The sequence below is a fragment of the Kogia breviceps genome, chromosome 9 (assembly GCF_026419965.1).
Source record: "Kogia breviceps isolate mKogBre1 chromosome 9, mKogBre1 haplotype 1, whole genome shotgun sequence".
In the NCBI taxonomy this organism is placed as follows: domain Eukaryota; kingdom Metazoa; phylum Chordata; class Mammalia; order Artiodactyla; family Physeteridae; genus Kogia; species Kogia breviceps.
The window spans coordinates 97,274,605-97,288,600 of NC_081318.1; the positions used below are offsets into that span (position 1 = coordinate 97,274,605).

Consider the following 13,996-nt stretch of genomic DNA (forward strand, 5'->3'; position numbering starts at 1 on the left):
AGAAGACATTCACTCATGGAGTGAATATAAGTTGTGTCATAAAGGATTAATGTCAAAATGTATTTTTATTAAAGGGACTAGTTTGTTACATCTTGATTTCTAGTCTTTGACATTTCTGAACCATGTATTTACATTTTTCTTTTTTTTTTGTGGGTAGAAAGATAAGCTAAGTGAGCTTGCTATTGAGATATTTTATTTTACAATGATGGTCATGGTAAAAAAATGATGTGGTTTAAAATACCATTTAATTGGCAAAAGACATTTTCGAATTCAAAACCGTAAACATTCGCAGAATAAGCCTCGTTTCAAAGTCCAGGACTTCTTTAAAGCACACATCTCGAATTCTATTTCTCTTTATAGTGAAGTACATATTGCTATTTTTGGAGATATAATTCAAAACGACTGAAAGCGTAAGGGAACTTTTTAAAAATAAACAATAACAGTTTAATCAGGCAAAGGTTTTTTTGCTTGAGGGCCATCTGTCCTCACACTGACATTTTAGTCAAATTGCTGCACCATCCTGTTTGAAGGGCATCGACTAACTTTAAGTGCCTCACAATAAATGGCACATTTGTCTTAACAAGTAGTAACTGCATAAAGTGGACAATGGGATAGTATCAGTGAAGCAAAACAATAAAACAGGATGGATGGAGAAAGACTGGATAAAATGTGGCGAAAGAAAAAGAAAGGTGTCACAAAGATGGGGCATTATTTCTTTGTCCAAAAGAGAACCAGTACCACTATACGACTTTAAACAAAAGACATCACCCACACTTATCAATCCAACTAGACTCTCGGAGGAAAATAAAATGCCGCTACCGAGGTGGAGGCCCAAGTTTCAGGGCAAATCGAGTGGCGCCAGCTCTGTGTGGACTCCGTTGGTGAATGACGCGTGGGAATTCTGCCGAGCGGCCCGCCCGCTGCGGGGCGTGCGGACAGGTGGACGGCCTGGAGCGCCTGGGCCGGGGGATGACCCTGGGGATGGCTCCCGCCCCGACCGCGCCCCTCGCAGCGCGCGCAGCCAGCCAGCCGGCGCCCGCCTGCGTCTTCAGCCCCTCAGCTGTCCGAGCACCCGGCGCCCGCAGGCGGAGGTTGCCATGGTTTCCTGGGGTCACGTGGGGCGCGCCGGCGCCCCCTCCCGCGCTCCGCGGCGGGGCGGGGGCGGGGGCGGAGGCGGGGCGGCCCAGGAAGGGGAGAGGAGCGGCCGCGGTGGGAGCGGGAGGAGCTGGAGATGCTTCCAGCTCTCCCGAGGCCGTGCTCGTTCAGCCGCCGCCGCCGCCGCCGCCGCACGGAGCAGCCGCGCGACGGGAGCCGCGGGCCGGGCCAGCCGGGCCTCCGGGGCCCAGTGCGCCGCGTTCGCAGCGGGTAGCGCAGCCAGCGTCGTCTCCGGTCGCTCGGCGGCCGCGGGGCCCGAGGCCGGTCCGGGGAGGGGGCGAGGGCGGCGCCCAGGCGCCCTTTGGCAGGGGAGGCAGCATGAGCATCGAGATTCCGGCGGGACTGACGGAGCTGCTGCAGGGCTTCACGGTGGAGGTGCTGAGGCACCAGCCCGCGGACCTGCTGGAGTTCGCGCTGCAGCACTTCACGCGCCTGCAGGAGGAGAATGAGCGCAAAGGCGCCGCGCGCTTCGGCCATGAGGGCAGGACCTGGGGGGACGCGGGCGCCGCCGGCGGGGGCGGTACCCCCAGCAGGGGGGTCAACTTCGCCGAGGAGCCCATGCACAGCGGCTCGGAGAACGGCGAGGAGGAGGAGGAGGCCGCGGACGCAGGGGCGTTCAACGGTAAGGACCCGACCCCCGCGCGCCCCCTCCCACCCCCGCCGCTCCCCCTCGGCCCCTCGATCCCGCAGCTCGGCTCAGCCACCTCTCCCCGCCTTCCCCACCTTCCCTACCTTCCCTTCGCGCCCACCCCCTCAGCATCCATTTCTGTCTCTCCCGCTCGCCCACCTTCCTACTCCGCGATCTCGTTGTGCCCTCCCCCTCGTCCCCTCATCTGGAGGTGGGGAGCCCAAAGGTGACACTTCTCTGCCCACCCGCCCCCTCTCGTCCTGGGCTCGGAGGCAGAGGCCGGCCAGTTTGGGGTGGGCATCTGAGAAACAACTTTCACTGGGGTTGGAGAAATTTCCCTAGACGGATGTCACTGTGCATAAATGAAGCTGGCCCACTTGGCATCATCTTTCAGCCTTTATATTTATTAATGGAGTGTCCAAATCGAAAAGGCGAGGGGTGTTCAGTCGGATAGGCTTTACTGTTGTTAGGAGGGCAGATTCACTAAAAGGAGCATGAAATTGGACCCACGGGGCAGAACAAAATTTATGGTGATAGCTTTGGCATTTTTGGAAACAGTCATCTATTATTTTCCAGTTAAGCTATATACCGCGTTGTACTATTTTGGGACACACAACAAAGAATCCCGTTTAGCCTGCAATCCGTGGGGTATTTGGAATGAGGAAACGGGCTAATGATTTGCTTTTTATTTAAAACAAATACTGAATGATTTGGTGCCTTAAAAAAAAAGTGTGTGAAAAACACTGTAGGAAGTTCTGAAAGCTTGTCGGTTGTCTTTAGAATGAAAAGCCAGTGAGTAATTGTAAGGACTGTGCCAGATACCGAAGCTAGAAAGAATGAATGGGAAAGAAAAAGGCATTTTCTCAAATAGTTGCTCCTGGCAGGTCCTACCTCTTCTGCTTATAACCCTCTTTCTCTGACACACGCAGACACACTTACACATTAACAGCCTTCTGTATTTACACAACGTGCCTAAATCCCATCTTTGTGGCATCCCAGGCTAAAATACCCGGGTGTGCAAATGTGCAAGTGCTTTTTCTTTGTGGTGTAAGGCAACCATGCATTCAGCATCGCACCAGCTTTTATTTATTTACACTTCTTGTGGTTTGTGTGTCCGCAGTGCATTTCATATAATGAAACCATTTTAAAGTGTCATTTCCTTGTATATGTTCCTAGGAAGGTGTTTCTTTTCTTTGCGAAATTGTTGAAAAGTGTTATAAAATTAAGGTATTTTTAGCTTGTCTGAAGCAATCACAAAAAGCACTGGAAATTAGTGCTCTCTGAAGATAAAAGGGAAGATTGCTACTTTGAAAATTTTAATTTTGGACCTTGTCGTGTTTTCAGGGGTAGGATAATCATAGTCTTCATTGTTCATTTTGCACAAGAATTTAATCGAATACTTTTCTTATTAGAAATGAGAAAAGGATAAAAGAGTACATATTTCAAACAGATGGGCAGGAGAAGCCAATGATGAATGACACAGAAGGGGTAGAGACATCTAATATATACTCCTTTTATGCTCCTGAGACACACATGTACACACGAGTACATTCACATGCACACGGACACACACAAAGAAAAAAAAAAGGACTAGTTTCCCAGATTGGAGAAAAGCAAAGACTGAGGGACTTGGTAAAGAACATATATTCATTCAGTACAATATATTGTTAGTATAACTAAAATATTTTGTTTGTATAATGTTTTTGAAGTACTTTGCATTTATGATTCTGTTTTCTCTTTACAACAATGTAGATTATACACACAACAGATTCGATTTTTGGTTTGCAATGAAATAAGACGTTAAGTTCCGAGTGGTAGGGATCATTTTATATGGTTTTATGGTCTCCAAAGCACCTTTATTGTAAAAATTACTCAGTGTGAGTTTTACTAAATATTTGTTAACCAATTGCCCTATTTATTCCCCATTCCTACCCCCCAAAGACTGTTCTGACTGCAACCAATTTGATCATTATCCAGTGCACACATATGCATATACGTATAACAGAAACTTTGGTGATGGTACTTTCCTTTTCTAGGTGTAGTAAAAAATATCTGCTTAGAGTATTTTCTATTCTAATCAGTTCTCTCTTAAATTTTTAAAAGTAAATTGTGAGACCCCCAGTTTAAAGAGAATTTTAGACTACCAAGGGTTGGCAAACTGTTTTGTAAAGGGCCAGAAAGTAAATATTTTAGGCTTTGTGAGCAATGTATGGTCTCCATCGCATATTCCTCTTCTTTTTTTTTTTTTTTTTTTTAAACTGCCCTTTAAACATATATCCCTTCTGGAGGTTAAGGTTGTACAAAACTGGCCCCAGACCAAAGCCATAGTTTGCCAACCCTCGGTCAGAGGGGAGGAAAAAGTCAAAATAATGACATTGCGGGGCGGGGAGGGGGGAAACAATAGGAATGAGCCTATCAGTTTAGTGTCCAGATCTAAAAAAGTTCTGGAATATAAAAAATACCAGATACTAGGTAATCCTCCTGTCATAATAAAGAATTAGAAAAGTAAGTATTAAAGAAGAGTTAAGTACTTAGAAGACAAGTCTTAATTTACTGAGACATAGCACAAGACCAAGTGGATCAGTCATTCTTAAACTTTTGTATACATCTCAAGGATGTTTGATTCAGAAATGAACATTACCTGGTACTATTCTTGGAGAGCTTTTTTGAATAGGTTGTGGACATTGGGTTTCTTTTTTTTTTTTTTTTTTTTTTTTCCAGACATCCCAGCTCGCTCTGATATCTGCAGTTCCCTGACCACACTTTGAGATATATTGGTCAACAGATAATGATGATTATAATATCACTTTCTCTTATTAACAGTTTAAAAATAGCTGCCATTTATTGACATTCACTGTGTGCTGTGCACTATCTGAATGTTTTAATTCGTTATCCGAGGTTTATAAGAAAGATGAGACTGTCACTTGCCCAATGTTTCACAGCTAGTGTGCTGCAGGGATTGGAACACCTGTGGGCCTGGCTCCACCCCTGTGCTCTTAAGTTCCAGATTTTATCTCTGGAAGGGGGTGGGGCTGGCATCACTTGAGCATCCCTTGTATGTCAAGCTCTACTTGAGGTCCTTAGTGTGTTTTATCTTTAAGGCTCAGAAAAATTAACTTGTCCAAGGTCATGCATAGGACTAGTAAGCAGCAGAGCCTGGTTTCTTACTCACATCTCTCTGACCCACGACCATCAGAGGTTTCTCCCTTAATGGAATTTGTATGATGGGCTGACTCACAGGTCAGGTTTTCCTGGTTATTTTTCCAGTAATGGTGATAAATTTGCTTTGATTGATGCATACGCACTCTCACAAATCCCTTAGGACAATGTATTTGTCGATGGTATTTGTGAGACGTTGGGCAAAAAGGCAAGTTTTTGACCATGAAGCTGGTGCCCATTGACTCACATAGAGGGATCAAACATATCACCTTGAGCTCATAGTATGGCATTTGAATCAAGCAAGTGAACCAGGGTTTGGGACCATGGCCATTGATGGCCCTAGGCCAAAAGTCAGATGGGTGAAGGTGGTCTCGAGTTCTCTCCTACCTTTCCAAAGGATTCCTTCCTCTGCTGATTGCTTTCCCATTCCCCTTCTATTCTTTTCTAATTTTATCGCTTCTAATGTTTACTTTCAGTTTGCTGTCAATTCTTGTTAAAAGGGCGACCGTTAGGTGTTAGAATGGCATGTGGAGATCCCCTTTCTGGGAACTCTTGAAGTCCTGAAAAAAGCTATAATGGAAATCTCTGCCTCCTTCTTCCCCATCCTACAGAAAGCGAATATTACATGACATGTCTCTTCTGCAAGGGCAGTGTCCCCAGGCTTGGAATTTATTAGGAGGGTTACAGTAAGCCAAAGAGTTGGAATCAGTACCAATTTGCAGTGGGATCTGTGGTAATTAATACAGGCATCATTGTGAGATCTTGTGTTGCTCAATTATTTCTTCCGTGAAATGGCTGAAATTATAAAATGAAGTAAATAAAATTCTCAATTGACAAGTAGTCAGTAACAAATTACATATGGACATATGAAGAACAATCAAACTGGAAGAAAAATAAACTAGTGTAAAATATGGAAGACCTAATGTTCTGTATTATGGAAGGCAAAGATCTGGAGTTCAAAGTGGATACACAAGGCAAAATTATAGAACCATAGCTTATATGCAAGCATGTCAAAGGTATATGAATAGAAATTTAGCATGTAAAATCTGTGACTTAATCCTCTTAACTCTGATTTACGTCAAATGTTTTTGGAGAACTTTATCTACCTTTGCATTTTTACAGTTTAAGGGGATTGTGGAGACTTTACCAGAGATCCTGAAAATTATGCAAAATATTGGAAAGTTGGAGCTTATGGTGGGAGATTAAGGGAACAAAGGTATTTATCATGAGAGGAAATGGTTGAAAGAGAGTTAAGAGTAACATTCATGTGTCTGAAAACTTTTCTTAGAGAATTCTGAGCAAATATTCTTCATCTCTGTTATATACAGAATTAGAAGAACTAAGCTTCATTGTAACTTGAAGAATAAAAGTCAGAAATTCATCTGTCTGAAATGGTGTATGTGGTCTTCCAAAAATGAGATGGCAAAGCAGTTGGGGTAATAGATTGATTTTCCAAGAATCTGCTGTGAAAACGTTCTTAAGCTTGTTCATACTGGGAGTGAAAAAATAGGTTGATCTATATGTTGCATTCATGGCCTAACTGACAGCAGGAAACTGTAGAGAGTAATAATCATAGCTTTAAAGGAGTGTTGCTTTGGCCTATTTTTTAGGCTCACTTCTATGGGCCCTTATTTAAGAACTTGCTCTCTCGATGGCTATTAGAGACCGTTGTGGGACAAAGCAGCCAATCCTTAGCTCTTGTCTCCTACTTCATGTAGCTGTCAACATAAGACTAAAGAAAGACATTTATTCTAGTGGTGCTACTTATGCAATAGACTGAAAGTTAAAATATCTTTTTAATATATTATGAAACTCTTAAATCCATTTAATTGGTTTGAAAAACGTTCATGGAAGTCAGTTTTTGGGGGGCTAACTTTAAATTCAGACAACATCTATTTTCTTTTATGTATGAGGCGCTGTGTGAGGCATGTTGACATGTTATCATAGTAACAGTGCCTGCCCCATGAAGTTGTTAGCGAGGATAAATGGAGTAATATTGGCAAGGTCCTTAGGATAGTGCACCCAGCAAGCGTTGATTACCTGTTAAACAAATGATCTCATTTATAAGAAGTATTCCAGAAATGTGTTCTTTCTGAGTAGCAATTTCATTGTGCTTGGTGGAGATGAATCTAACGTTTGCACTGTATAGAAAGATGAAGTAGGAAATGAGCTTACTGGGCAGTTCCTCTTAGGATTTAATGTGAAGTTATGTTGCATAGTAATAAAACCAACATCCTTTCAGCTGATAATTTGTAGCTAAGCACACCAGGATTTTGTCATTAATGAGACTTTGTGGTCTTTGGCTATTACAAATTTATATAGTAGTTTTAAATCCTCCTGAAGTGGATTACATCCTTCATGACAATGGCTAAAATGTTGAAGCCATTATTTTATTTATGAGCTTAAAACAGTAATGGTAGAGAAGATTTTAAAAATATTTTGAGTTATAGATGGTAATTGTGATTTTTCAAAGAAGAACGGTTAAGAACATTATTCATTTTAATAGTAGTATTAAATGGATTGCTTTAGGGATTGAAATTGGGAAATCAAAGGATTTTGAAAGAGCGTCCTTTCTCAAACTCTTAGCCATCTATTACTTTAAACTTTAGGAAGAGGGAGGGAGGTGAGGGATGGAGGGATGGGAAGAGAGAGGGAAGGTTGAAGAGAGGAGTAAAATTAGTTGGAACTTGTGAAGGGTTCTTTGAGTAACTTACACCTTTTCTGAAGGGATGGCAGAGAATGAAAATACCTAAACAAAAATGGAAGCACTGGATACTTTCATATCTTAAAATACAAACTCTTTAGCTATTATTTAATGTAAGCCTTCCATCTGAAGACATGTAAGTAAGCTTTCCATTTGAGGTCACACATAAAGTGATGTACTGTGTCTGGGTGAGACAGGGTAAATAGTTAATGGTTATTTATTGTTGCAAATCTCACTCCATGGATTCCAGTAAATTTCCAGCTGTCACGGTTTTGTTCATAGCTGCCTCAAAAAACAAATGTGTTTCTCTTTCAGCTGTACTAACAAGAGACCTTTGAAATTGTCAAGGAGGAGTTTATTTGTGATCCATTAAAAAAGCCATTTAATGAGAGTAGTAGCAATAGAGAAGGCCTGCAGTGGAGGTTGGGGTTGATGGGGGCCAGGGGTTTAGCAAAGGTGATTGAATGACTGACCTTGGGGTCTGCCTTAGCATTATCAATGAGTCACAGAGTAAAGGGGCCGAGACCTGGGTCAGCCCATGAGGAGGAAGAATGTGTATAAGTTTGGAGATAGGATGCTGTGCTCATTCACTCACTGAAGACATATTTATAGAGAGCCAACGCCTTCCTTTTTAAGGAAAAAGAAATAATTATTCTCTTAAGTTTACCATCTCTAGACTTCTTAAGAAACAATTCTTTTGTCAGAGACTGTCTCATAGATAGAATATGTTGTCTATCTCACTTAACAGATGGAGCGGAGAGACGTTCCTTGCCCAGATCTAGTCTGCTTTGGTCTTTTTGTTCATAGAATTATCACAATTTGTGTGCTGTTTATATTAACTTATGTACTATGAATCCTTTTGTCTTCCATCAGGGTGATAATAAGGTCTAAAAGTCTAGGCTAAAGAGAAGTACTTTTGTTCTTTTGCCTTCAGAATTACCAATTTTTTTTTCTCTTTGATTTTTTTCATTGAGGTGAAATCTAGTGTTAGGTTTTATTCTTGAATCAATTGCTTAAGAAGAGACAATGGAAAAGAAAAAAGAATGCAGTGACTTTTCTGAGGTGGATGAGTTATTGTCATCGTGTTCTTGGTCCTGTTCTTATTGTCCTTCCGCCTTATCCTTGCCATTTAGTTGTGGTTGGATTGGTCCCAAAACCCCATATAAAAACCTCACTGTGATACTGATCATTATCTTTATTTTATGGGAGTGAGTTTTTGTGTTTCGGAAATTCAAAATGACTCAGACTGTTCCATTATGTAATTATTCTGTGGAAAAAATTTGAGCTAAAATTTTCAGGTCATGGCTTACATGAAAACAAAATCTAAGAAAATCAGAAATATAAACACAGTTGGTGTAACATTTATAAATGTTTTAGCAATAGGCTCTGCCATGTGTAGCTTAATATGTCTGGAAACTAAAAGAAAAAAAACCATCATTCCAGTTGCTACTGTTTAAAAAATGTTTCTGTGTTTTAAAAAAAGACAAAAGGTCAAAATATAAACACATGTTCTACATAAAAGTGAAGCCAAGAAGATACACTGTATGCAGTGATTCGGGTATCTGTTTGGCTGGGGACTGACACTGTTTAATTTACATTAGCTGTTGTTCCAAGACAAAATAGTTCATGCGAGTGATATTGAGGGGAATTTTTTTTTTTTTTGATAAAAAAGAAGGAAAAAGATTCCATTCGTTTAAATACATTTTTAGTTAGACTCAAAAAGCATCTTTCCAAAAGGTTCTGAATTAAAACATGACTCAGCTGTTTCTTTTCAGTTGCTATAGAAAGCTAATGTTTGTTAAATGATATTCTTTTTATTTAATCATTGTTAACATTTTTGGCTGCTTAAGTGCCAGCCGCTGAATAAGGCTATTTATACATATCATTCAGCCCTCCCCAAAGTAAGTGGTAGAGTCAGGATTTGAACCTGACAGTCTGAGTTCAGAGCCCATCTCCTTAACCATGGTACACAGACTTCATTTTTAGTAACTCTTAAAGCAGTAACATGGTTGAAAAGAACCACCTATCAAAAAATAAGCTTCCAACTTTTCCTTCCAAAAGTTTACAGCCTAGCCCAGCATTGATCTTTCCCTTTTACAATTTGTTTTTTCCATCTATTCTACGCAAATTAGCACTTGGTATACTTTTTTTTTTTTTAGCTGAAAGTCTTTTTATCTTTTTGCGGTACGCGGGCCTCTCACTGCTGTGGCCTCTCCCGTTGCGGAGCACAGGCTCCAGACGCACAGGCTCAGCGGCCATGGCTCACGGGCCCAGCTGCTCCGCGGCACGTGGGATCTTCCCGGACCGGGGCACGAACCCTTGTCCCCTGCATCGGCAGGCGGACTCTCAACCACTGCGCCACCAGGGAAGCCCTTACTTTTTTTTTTTTTTAAAGAGAACCTTTATTTTATTTTAATTTGGCCGCGCCATGCAGCTTGCGGGATCTTAGTTCCCTGAGGAGGGATCAAACCCAGGCCCTCAGTGGTGGAAGTGCGGAATCCTAACTACTGGACCGCAAGGGAAGTCCCAGCACTTCATATACTTCAGAAACTCAATAAAATGTTTATTTTAAAAATGAACACCTCAAAAAAAAAAAAAATGAACACCTCATATACTGAGCTGTTTAATTGTCAAAACCTTTTTGATTATGTACATCATTAGCAAAATATATTTGAGTATACACATCCCATGTATGTTTTTATAAATTTTGTGAATGTACCAGTATATTAACTTACTATGTATATGAGAAAGCATCCCACAGTATAAATTTTGAAAGGGAGAAGTAACAAGTAATTGTAAGCAAGTTCTAATTTTTACTACACCCTAAATGATTGCCTTATACTCTGCCTTGGGGTGCATGACCCCATTTTGGAGACCACAATCCTAACAGTAGAACTTAACCCATACTCTATTAATATGTAAGCTAGCTGTAGTAAACTTTGGCTTACTCTTTTAAGCTCCTGGATTATAAAGGACCTGTAGGTAGGCAGGGTCCCAGTGTGTGTGTGTCTTTTTTAATAGACATTCATTAGGTAAGTTAATTGTTTGACTCAGCCGAAAAAAGGAAAATTCTATCTTATAAAAAGGAAATAAAATTATGTTACCTGACAGGTAAGATCTAGGCTTTTTCTTTTAAATCTGTATTACTGTCTGTACCTTGAACTTCAGCCTCGATTATAGAGTACTAATGTCCTTGGTGCACATATTGGGGATGTGACAAACAGAATAATACCGTGTTACAGGTATTTAGTTAAGTTTAGTCATGGAAGTGCCAATCAGAATTAGAAGAAAATCTAAAGTTTAAAATAGTTTAAAAGAATAGGACCAGGCAACATCCTAAGGAAAAAAATAAACAAAATAGTTTAAAAGAAATGCAGTTCCATAGGGGATCTGAGGAAGGCCATCTCTGGAGATGACAGTTGGTTAGGAGGGAGCCTCTTCACTATCTCCCTTTTTGTAACTTTTGAAAAAAAGCTTGTCATATACTTGTGTTACCTATTAAATACATTTTAAGTGAAAAAAGACATGAAACAAAGGCGATTCTTTTATAAACGTCCGGTGGGTAGTAGATAAAACACTATAGAGGCACACAGTATGGTTCGAAATTGATGTAGCCAAATATTCTTGCCTAAGTTATTCTCTTGGTCCTGGGTACCCAGTCCTCTTTCCTTAACTTTCTGCCAAATCCCAGTTTTTCTCCAAAGGTTAGCTTACAGTTCGCCCTACCAGAAAATCCTTACGAGATTCTCTGGTTGGCATGAATGGTGTCAAAATGGCAGGATGAACGTGCCCTACTTCAGAGTAAGCTTGGCAGATGTCACATGCGCCTGGCACAGGCAGGCACAGAAACACAGGGATAAGCTCCCTCGCTCCAAGACCTTCCTGCACGCATCTCACCTGCCCCACAGAAGGTGCTCAGATACACTTTAAATTAACCTCAAGTTGAATACTGAATGTCTCATAATAGAAAATATCTATAAGTGTATATTTCTAAAGTGATTGAAACCTTCTTGGGTGCATAAATATTAAAAATAGCCTCCTGATAATCCTTTATATTTATGCATTTTAAAATGTTTTCATGAAATATAAAAGCCTTAGCCTGTGTTCAGTTTCATAGGTTTAGACTTCATTATATTTAAAAAAAAAAGTGGCATATTATATTTTGGCCTGATATTTGATCACTCTGCCACATGCAAAGAACACAGGCGCACAGGCTCGCCTTGCGGGTGAGGATTGCACATTCTCCTCGAGGAGACGTTCTGACCCCCCTAAACTTCCCGTGTCACTGCTTCTGCTTCTGTGAGCCCTGTGTTAAATCCCAAATGCATCTGTTGCCTTGAACCTGCTTTGTCCTGTCTTCTCTCTCCATCTTGCCTCATTTCCTGCCACCTTGAAAGCAGGCTGTCTTCCTCCCTTTATTGCATGAATCCTGCTCACCGCCCCCCCCACCCCCTGAGGTGAGCCCTTTGGAGCCCTCCAGTTTTAACTGTAGCTTCAGCGCAGACCTCTCGCCTTCAGATTTAGGTTGACATATCTCCCTGCTTAGCAGCCACCTCTGCTTGCAACTTCTTCAGGCACCTCCAGATAATTTTGTCCTAAACTGAATGTGTTATCATCTACCTGTATCATTATTCTTTCCTACTCATGTTACTTTTTTCCCCCTGCCACCAATTTGATAAACACAGTCAATAGAGCCCCTTTCCTCTGCCTCCTACTTCCTTTTTTTTTTTTTTTTTTTGCGGTACGCGGGCCTCTTACTGTTGTGGCCTCTCCCGTTGCGGAGCACAGGCTCCGGACGCGTAGGCCTAGCGGCCATGGCTCACGGGCTTAGTTGCTCCGCGGCATGTGGGATCTTCCCGGACCAGGGCACGAACCCGTGTCTCCTGCATCGGCAGGCGGATTCTCAACCACTGCGCCACCAGGGAAGCCCTGCCTCCTACTTCTTAAACCTGGTAGTTTATGGAAAACAAACAAAACAGATTGCTTTTATTGCTGAAACTTAAGTAGTGCTGAAAGATCAGAAACACTGGAAACTTTTTACAAATATGACTTCACTTTGGCATAGGCTCTAGGTTTGAATCCTGACTCTGCCATTTATAACTTTCGGAACCTTAAACGAGTTACTTTACCATCTGTGCCTCAGTTTCCTCATCTGTGAAATGGGAATGATGGTAGTACTTACCTCAGAGGGTTCTGGTAAGAATAAATGAGTTGACAACGTGTGGCATATACTAAGCCTTATATATGGGTTTGTTAAAAAACAAAGAGAGGAAAGAAGGAAGAGAGGAAGGGCAAGTTTTAGAAGTTAGAACCTGACAGTTTTTAAAAATGAAGTTTGATTTGAAAGGTAAGAAACTAGAGATTGCTTTCAAGGCAGTGTAGTAATAGTCCTTAAAGAAAATGTTATTAATGAAAAATATAAAAGTAAAGTCTTCAGATCTTTCAGCTAAGTGTTTCAAATGTTTTAAAAAACCCTGCTCTTTTAAGTCTCAAGTCCTCCTTTAATTCCTTTGAAATGCAAGGAAAATAGTCTGACTTAAAAAAAATAAGGTTAAAAAAAAGCAACAGGATAAAGCTTTGCTTTGTTTTCACACCATCTTCTCCCTTGAGAATCAGTGTTTAACTGGGAGAATAAATAAATTTGTGTGTGCAAAATCTCCAAGTTTATGGTTTTATTTAAGTTTTAATAACTTATTTTAAAACTTTAAGTAGGGATATTGAAAATGGTTACTTAATTTAAATGAGGCAGATGCTTATAGTAAAAAACATGAATATGTGCCTGAAATATAAATTAATTGGAAAAAATTGCTTGTATTAACTTGACAGCTTGTTGCCATTTCCTCATGTCACAATATTTACGGAAGTAAGCTCATGGTGGGAGAAACTTTTATACCTAAGTTTTACATTAGAATGTGGTTTTATTCTGAAAACCCATCATTCTGTACTTGCTCCACTACAAATTGCTATCTTAATAGATTTCAAAAAAAAAAAAAAGACAGTTCCTTTGGGTAACTTTGCTTTTACACAGAGTTATTCACAGGTCTTTGATTTTTTTTCTTTTTTTAAGGTGTCATTGATTTTTTAACATTAGTTTTTTTTTTTTAATTTTATTTTTGGCTGCATTGGGTCTTTGTTGCTGTGCATGGGCTTTCTCTAGTTGCAGCACACTGGCTTCTCATTGTGGTGGCTTCTTGTTGTGGAGCACAGGCTCTAGGTGTGTGGGCTTCAGCAGTTGTGGCACGTGGGCTCAGTAGTTGTGGCTCGTGGGCTGTAGAGCGCAGGCTCAGTAGTTGTGACGCACAGGCGTAGTTGCTCCGTGGCATGTGGGATCTTCCCGGACCGGGGCTTGA

General features: G+C 41.1%; 1 protein-coding gene across 1 annotated transcript in view; it reads left to right on the forward strand.

The window, feature by feature from the left end:
* Positions 1–1,175: 1,175 nt before the first annotated feature.
* The window catches only part of PRKAR2B (protein kinase cAMP-dependent type II regulatory subunit beta), a 113,340-nt gene continuing 100,519 nt past the window's right edge, over positions 1,176–13,996 (forward strand). Inside the window, exon 1 of the mRNA XM_059074551.2 lies at positions 1,176–1,777. Within this exon, the coding sequence (XP_058930534.1) occupies positions 1,474–1,777 (304 nt within the window). The 5' untranslated portion in view covers positions 1,176–1,473. The remainder of the gene's footprint in view (positions 1,778–13,996) is intronic.